We start from the raw sequence: 8,545 nt of genomic DNA, 5'->3' as shown, positions 1-8,545 counted from the left end.
TAACTAAAAAGACAATGCTAGTTATTAATTTAGATTATACATACATTTTAACAATTTACAGTATACTTACATATATGCATAATTCTATACATCAATCTAAGACAACAGTATAATTAAAGGAAGACCGGAATTTAAGAGAAGAGAAAACCAAAAGGACCCATGATATTCTCATTTTAAAAATCATCTCCGGTTAATCGTTGAGAGGACGTCGGTGTTGCGCTGGTGAAAGTTTGCGCTCCTTGAGTGCTCTTGTTATTCTTCTTCTTCTTCTTCTTCTTCTTCTTCTTCTTCTTCTTCTTCTTCTTCTTCTTCTTCTTATTATTATTATTATTATTATTATTATTAGTAGTAGTAGTAGTAGTAGTAGTAGTAGTAGTATTCAGTAGTCTTATTTTTATCATGTGCTTTCACTGTACTACCGAACACAGCTCTGTGTGTCTTGGTTATGTGCTGTGGTTTGTTGTGGTGCTCTTACTTTCACTGTATTGAAAGTGTTTTACGTAAGATGTGTGCGGTGCCTAGTAGTTCTATTTTCTGTATGTCATATATTCTTGTAAGTCCTGGTGAATTTGACATGTATTTGTCTCAATGTTCGTTTCATCATACCTAATGCGCCTACTATAATAGGAATTGTTTCCGTATTTAGGCTCCGCATTCGAGCTACCTCTATTTCCAGATCTTTGTATTTTGAAAGTTTTTCCGTTTTAGAGAAATATTGTCATCTGTTGATATTGATACATCGATTAGAAGACATTTTTCTTGGTGATCTCTGACAACCATATCCGGCCTATTGGCCTTAATTTCTTTTTGTGTATTGGCATATCTAAGAGTATGGTTGCTTTCTCATTTTCTTTGACCTTTTCTGGGTCGTGCTTATACCATCTTTTTTCTATCGTTATTCCATAGTGGTGACATATTTTCAAGTGTATATAGGTCCCACCTCTGTCGTATTTTGAATATATTCCTTCTTAGTCAGGACTGGATAACCTGAGAAATATGGCTTACTGTTTCTTCCCCATCATCACATATTTTGCAGTTACTTGTATTTCTTTTTCCTACGTATTTCTGGTGACTTCTGGTCTCTGCTTTGAGTCCTAAGCTTCTCAGCCACTGTTGGGATTTTGCTTTGTCTATCTCTTTTCCGTTTGATTTTACCCAATATTTGCCATGAGGGGCTTTTCTTGCCATCGTTTTATTATGATCCGTTGCTGCTCCAGTTTTAGTTTGGATTTCAGTTGTTTTCCAGCTTTTGTTCTTCTTTTTCTTCATTGTTGTTAGGTACTATGACTTCTTTTTTTTTTGCATTTGTCAACATCCTTAAATGCAGAAAACAGTTTTTTGCTTTGATCGTATTAGCTTTCCTTGTTTCTGAAGTAGGTATTTCTGTAGTCTTTGGTGGTTATTTTATGGTAGTTTTCTAGCTGTATAAGGCCTCTACTACCTTCGATACGTTGTATATATATATATATATTCTTTCTATGTCATTATTGTTCACATTTTCCTGTCTGTTTTGATTAGTTCATTTAGAGTCTAGTTAAAAATATTGTAGCTGTAACTTTTAACTGGTACGGCTAGTGTTGATACCTATTTTCTTGTTTTTCGCATTGAGCTCTGTTTTCAGTATCAATCTAACTTGTCTATAGTATTCCTTTCTTCTCTTCTCTTTCATTTTTGTGTGTTGCATCGTACCTAGTTCATTGATTCCTAAGTATTTCTATGTCTGGCTTTCGTCTAATTTTCTTATTTCATTTGCTTTATCTAGTGTGATGTAGTTACTCTTAACCAGTTTTCCTCTTTTCAAGGTTGCTTTGGCATATTTTTCTAAGCCAAATTTCATGTTTATTTCTTTGGTAAATCCATGTATTGTCTGTAGTAATGCTTCCAGCTGTTTATCATTTGTACCATACAGTTTTAGATCATCCATATGCAAGAGATGGCTGATTGCTTTGCTGTGGCTGTTGTATCCACATCCAGTTCTGTTTAGCATGTTAGAAAAGGAGAGGAGAGAGCGTGCCTCCCTGGAATATTCTTTTTGTAATGGAAATGGTTTTGGTTTTTATTAGTCCCTCTTTTGTCTGGAGACGTAGCACTGACTGCCATGTATTCGTGGAATGTTTTACATATTTTATGATTATTGGTGCTAAGTTGTTCATGGCTAGTGTTTCTAGGATCCATGTGTGGGGAATACTTTCAAAAGCCATACTTAGATCCTTCTTCCTGCGGATGCCTTCAGTTATGGCTTTATTGATCAGTAGTGTTCTTTACAGTCGTATGAGCACTTGCAGCATCCCTTCTGCTCTTTTGGAGACGCGTTGTTTTCTTCCAGATGTTTGCCCATTCTCTGCGACATTATTGCAGTAAAGGCTTTGTAAATTGTAGGTCTGTAATTTTGTGGGTTTGCCGTTTCAGTGGTTTAGTTCATTAGGACAGTTTTCCCTTCCGTAAGCCATTCAGGCACTGTCTCTGGCTCTCCTAGTAATTCATTAAATTTCTCAGCCAGCGTTTTATGTATTCATATTCCAAATTCTTGCAATTTCAAATTGTATTTTTCAAAATGTTTTATCCCCTTTCTTCACAATTCTTCAATCAAACGGGTATAATAGATCAATTAGTAAGCAACTTCACTTTTCTTGTCTGCTATTGTTATGTCTGGTTAGTTATTTTCTAGCTTCTTATCTGTTTGAATAGGAAAATTCCATAAAATTCTGCATTTCTCCGACTGAAGAACTCTTTCAGTCCGATGATCATACCATGTTCTTCCATATTCTAACTCCCCCACTTCTGTCCAAGCTTCCATTGTAAAACTTTCGTATCTTGGTCACGCTTCCATTTCTTATACTCTCTCTCTCCCTCTTATTATTATTATTATTATTATTATTATTATTATTATTATTATTATTATTATTATTATTATTATTATTATTATTATTATTATATGTTTGACTTTTGCTTTGCATTTGTACAAATTGGATCCAAGTCTCACCCAGAGACCTCAAGACACAACAAGTTAGAATTTCATGTAGACGTTATGCCTAGAGTACCATATATTTCGATTCGTACATAGTGTTGTTCTAGAGAATGTTTAAGAAACCATAAGAAAATTATGTATTTGTTTTAAAATTTGAGATCACATAGACAGTATTTTACGTAGGATATGGGCAGTTCCCATGAGGACTATCTTTTGAACTTCAGCCATTTTGGGGTTTCCTGGTATCTGAGCTAGGTAGTAATCAGCCCGTTTCGCTGTCATTCCCAGGGCACCTATGACAATAGGTATTGTTTTAGTCTTATTATCATCATCATCATCATCATCATCATCATTATTGTTATTATTATTATTATTATCATTATTATTATTATTATCATTCTTCTTCTTCTTCTTCTTCTTCTTCTTCTTCTTCTTCTTCTTCTTCTTCTTCTTCTTCTTCTTCTTCTTCTTCTTCTTATCATTATTATTATTATTAATATTATTCCTTCGTAACACAGTGTAGGAGTCTTTTGTCATCTGTCAAGTCACAACAAGGACTTCGGACAGATAATACTTCACTTAAGTTGTGCGCTGATCCCAATAAGGCTGCTTTTTGCAAGACATTAAACTTGCATGGGATTTCCAGTTGCCTTAAGAAGTTTTGCAGTTTTAATGGGATTGAGCCCAACGCTCTGATCACCACTGGTATCACTTTTATATGACCCTCTCGCATTCCATACAGTCTCGCCATTTCCACTTTCAGTTCGGAGTACTTGGTGATTTTTTTCAACCTCTTTACTCGCAGCTTTCATGTCATTTGGTATGGCTATATCAATGATCTGACTGTATTTGTCTCTCTTATTCCAAATGACAATATCCGGCCGACGGTGTTCGATTACACCATCCGTCTGAAAGTCATAGTCCCAGAGTATCTTTACTTTTCTTCCTCCTGGATAACTTTAATTGGTACATGCTCATACCAGTTCTCTGTTACTTCATAGTGGTATTTACAGCATAAGAGCCAATGAAGACGCACACACACACATTTGATCGTGGCGGCGATTGTATTCTTTTTTTGCAAAGCTCTCACATCCACTTACCAAGTGGGTCACATTTTTCACACTCTTTCCACAGGGTCCGCATTTCTAGGTGTCAGAAGTTTTATAGATGTTATACTTCACTGAATTGGTAGCGAGAGCCTGGTCTTGTGCAGCAATGATCAGGCTTTTGGTGGTACGCTTCAAATCACCTCGCTCAAGCCATGCCCACGATGCTGTATTATCCTTAAAGTCTTGTGTATTCCTTTCAAACTGTCCATGCATTCTCATTTCTAGGTCTTCTTTTCTCTTCTCTTCAGCCTTTTGGTTAAACTCTTCCTTGCCCATCATTTCATCTGCATTTGTACCCATATCTTTCACGGCATATTGCAACAGGTCTTCATCACTATTTATCAAATACCCGGCAAGCGTCCTCCTTTCACTTCTTATACAATGGTCTATACTAATTAGTCCTCTGCCACCGTTCTTGCTTTTCATACACAGTCTGTTTACATTTGCTTTAGGATGTAGCGCCCCATGCAGCGTCATCAACTTTCTCGTCCTTCTATCCAGTGTTGATAGTTTCTCCTTAGTCCATTTGAGGATGGAGGCACTATATCTGACCACCGCAACTGCCCAGATATTCATTGTGGTAATCAAATTTTTGGTATTCAGGTTGGATTTCAACACCATCTTCAGCCTTTTTTGATACGCTTCGCTGACGTTGACTTTCATTTCTCTGTGTCGTGGTTAAGCAACTGACAAACAAATCTGTGGTATAACCTTAGATGCCAAGTATCCTAGTTCCTCTTCAGCTTCCTTTCTGCAGCCATAGCCACGATTCACTATTACAATTTGCTGAAACTATCTTGGGGAATCTATATTTTTTTATTATTATTATTGAGTGAGAGAGCGGTGCATGCCATTAATGTGACATTGGGGTAAAATATACGAAGCCCATTATACCCGTCATGACTACCCCTCTGATAAGGGTACACAAAGCACATGCATCTCAATCATATGTGCGCGACATGGTGATCTCATATCAAGATAAACAGCGCATGACCTCGCAGGTGGGGCCCAGTTAGAATGTTCTTCAGGTCGAGTAGCCCATCTCGCTCAAAAGGTCCCTGAATAAGGTTTGTTTAAGGATGTTGAACAAAACACCCATGTGTCCAAAGGTGAATTATTCAAACCCAAAAGAATTCCCCCTAACACATGGCTATGATGCTCCCCCACTACTTCTGCTCGTGATCGGAGATACACATATCGTCAGTCATCAAGGGACATGCGCAACTGGTTAAGGTCAAACAACTGACAAGCAAATCTGTGGTATTGAGCAGAATATTTGCTGTAGCCCATCTTTTTATACCAAGACAAACCAATGTACATAACACTTTCAATCAGTTAAGATAAGAAACCATGAGAGCCACTGCTTGGTACTGCATCAGGGCATTTATTATTATTATTATTATTATTATTATTATTATTATTATTATTGTTATTGTTTTTGTTTTTGTTGTTGTTGTTGTTGTTGTTGTTTTTGTTATTATTATTAGTAGTAATAGTAGTAGTAGGAGGAGGATGAGGAAGCGAGGAGAAGTAGAAGGGGGAGAAGAGAAAAACGATTACATATAATAACCTCACAATATTTTACAGGCGACCAGGGAGAACCAGGACAGAAAGGAGCAGATGGAGAACCAGGTGTACCCGGTGAGAAAGGAATGAAAGGTGATTTGGGTCCATCTGGACTAAAAGGAGAACCTGGAAGTGTTGGAAAAATCGGTCCAGTTGGAAGGAAAGGAGAGACTGGAGAGCGTGGTGATATTGGTTATCCTGGCGAGGAGGGGAAACCCGGACCTGAAGGCGAAAGAGGTATACCTGGACTTAGAGGTGAACCTGGTCTACCAGGACTTAAAGGTAAGCATTATTTCTGGAAATATTTATTTGGTAAATTTTAATGATGTTTCTCTTTATAGAAAATATCTACCCTATGTTAGAACGGTACATGGTTTTCATACGTTATTGTGGCCCTCGTTGGCGCTAAAATATTGAATGTCTGCTTATAGTCTCCGTTTATCTATGGTCCTGTATGTGAGATGCTTTCTGTATTCTAATGAAACTCTCTCTGGCCCACATTCTATCAATTCTGGTCTGCCCCACAATTATTTCGCCAAAGTCGACTTTGCCTTTCATCCTTCGGGGTCGATAAATTAAGTACTAGTTGCGTACTCGGGTCGATCTAATCGACTGGCCCGCTCCCCCCAAATTTTGGGCTTTGTGCCTAAAGTAGAAAAAAAATAAATGATATCCATCAGCACCCATTCCTTTGCAGATTATTCCATTTTTCGTCAAGTCAAACAGTGAATTCAAAAAGCATTCTCTGAATGTGACGCAATCACTGAACATAAAACAAGATGTAACTAGAGCTAGAATTCTCAAAGTCATTGCTAATATTAGGTCTCACAATATAACAGGCCTCACTGATAATCTATCCTAGCATTCACATGTCCACAATATAATAAACTACATCTCAAAGACTTTGTTCAATATTAGAAAGTCTATACGTTAGATCCTAGCAATACAGACCATACTAAAGTAAAACTCATTATACAATACTGTTCATAAACGTGTGATGGTGCATCTATCCCATGCGCATAAATTCTAGACTTTAATCTCCTCTCAGAAAAGAGCATCCAATAGATTGGCATAATATCGCTCACCAACACACTGCAGCCTTTAGTCCATCTCACACTCTGTATTTTCCCATTTCTACTCATTAATCTGACTAGTCTCATGTTATCTGTAGTATTTTTGGTATTCAACTGTCCTCTATTCGAACCGTATGTCCCATCCATTGCATAATAACATCAGTCAGTTCAATTTCTCACCATTCAATTAGCTGCGTGAGTTACCTCTTCCTTATACGGTCTCAGATTTTTCGGAGGAATTTTAGGAGATTTTTCACATGTTGGCGGTATCACATCCACATATTACTACCGCATAAATGGTATAAATATGTGATTAGGACAACTGTACAGTACAAAGCGATCTGTACGCTAGGTTGGATTTTCTATCACTAGAATCTTCCGAAAACGACTCTTGCTTTTTCTAGCAGCTCCATAATCTCATCGTCTATCCGAGCATTCTAAAAGAGAAAACATCTTCAGATCGCAGAATTTCTGCACAAACTCTATCATTCTTTGCCAATCTTTATGAATACAACATGAGTTGAAACGTTCGGATTTCGTAAGAACATCACTTCTGACTTTTTAATATTGATTTACTTCAAAATCTGCTGTTATTCTGTTTTGCCTGTTATTCTTTCAGTATCAGAAAAATAAAGTATCAGTCAAGTACTGGAGATGATAGCATCGACTAAATCAACAGACCCCCTTCTCCTCAAAATTGCAGGCCTTTCACCTTAATTAAAAATTATTAATTAGCTGCAGGATTACTGCAGCAGTAATGTTACCAATATGCAGAGTATTGTTGAGCAATGATTATTTTAAAAAAATTATCTTACTAATTTGTTTCAGGTGATGTTGGACCTGAAGGACTTCGAGGAATTCCAGGAATTGATGGGCTAAAGGGTGAACCTGGTGACACTGGACCTATGGGAGCCGTAGGTAAGATGATTAAAGAACAAAACAAATTGAATAGCATCTTGATATATGCGGAAGTTGTGGAGACGGAGACTTAGTGGTTAGGGTGCTGGATTCATGATGGTAATATTGTGGATTCCATTCATGGACCAGGCGATTCATTATGTTTTTAAAGAAAAAAACTCTTGATTTCACATTGCTCTTGTCCACTAGGCTAGGAAAAATGCGTAATCCAGCAACGGGCCTGCGACCCGTCCTGTTAGAAAATATATGCACCGGAAAAACCGGTGTGGTGAGTCTATATGACTCGGGAAGGATATTTATGCAGAATCATTACCGCGCCGGACAAAATGCTTCGTGGCATTTCGTCCGTCCTTATGTTCTGAGTTCAAATTACGCCATGGTCAACTTTGCCTTTCATCCTCTAGGAGTCGATAAAATAAGAACCAATTGAATACTGGGTCTATATACTTATTCCTGCCTTCAGTTTTTAGGCTTTGTGCCAAAAGCTAAAACCAATATATTCGGAAGATAGTGGATTGGCAGAATCGTTAGAGCGAAATGGAAAAAAAAGGAGCCTAATGGTATTTATTGCAGTTCAGATGTTACCCAGGTCAACTTTGCATTCTATCCTTCGGGGTTGGTGAATAAAGTACCAGTGACATACTGGGGTCGATTTAATCGAATATTCTCTTAATAAATATGGTGAGGTTTTATTTGTTCCGGGTTTTATTATCTGAGTTCAAAACCTGGGGATCATAGAGTGAAGTACCTGTGAAGTACTGGAAATAATTTAATCGTCAGTTCCTGCACCACGAAATGTTTGGCTTTGTACCAATGTAAGAAATTATGAAAATGATGGAAAGCAATATAATGACCAGTTATGGTTTCAGTAATTAACCGGCTGGGTTCTTGTATTCTACCCAAAGCAAGAA

The 8,545-nt window shown here is 37.4% G+C and overlaps 1 protein-coding gene across 1 annotated transcript in view; it reads left to right on the top strand.

The window, feature by feature from the left end:
- The window catches only part of LOC106871677 (collagen alpha-5(IV) chain), a gene marked incomplete at its 5' end in the record, with an annotated part of 35,314 nt that overhangs the window by 11,078 nt on the left and 15,691 nt on the right, over positions 1-8,545 (top strand). The window contains 2 exons of the mRNA XM_014918275.2: positions 5,665-5,925; positions 7,545-7,634. Of these exons, the coding sequence (XP_014773761.2) occupies positions 5,665-5,925; positions 7,545-7,634 (351 nt within the window). The remainder of the gene's footprint in view (positions 1-5,664; positions 5,926-7,544; positions 7,635-8,545) is intronic.

This window comes from Octopus bimaculoides, chromosome 10, assembly GCF_001194135.2.
Source record: "Octopus bimaculoides isolate UCB-OBI-ISO-001 chromosome 10, ASM119413v2, whole genome shotgun sequence".
Taxonomy (NCBI): Eukaryota; Metazoa; Mollusca; class Cephalopoda; order Octopoda; family Octopodidae; genus Octopus; species Octopus bimaculoides.
The sequence above is the reverse complement of the archived record's forward strand: the minus strand, read 5'-3'. Positions and strand labels throughout refer to the sequence as shown.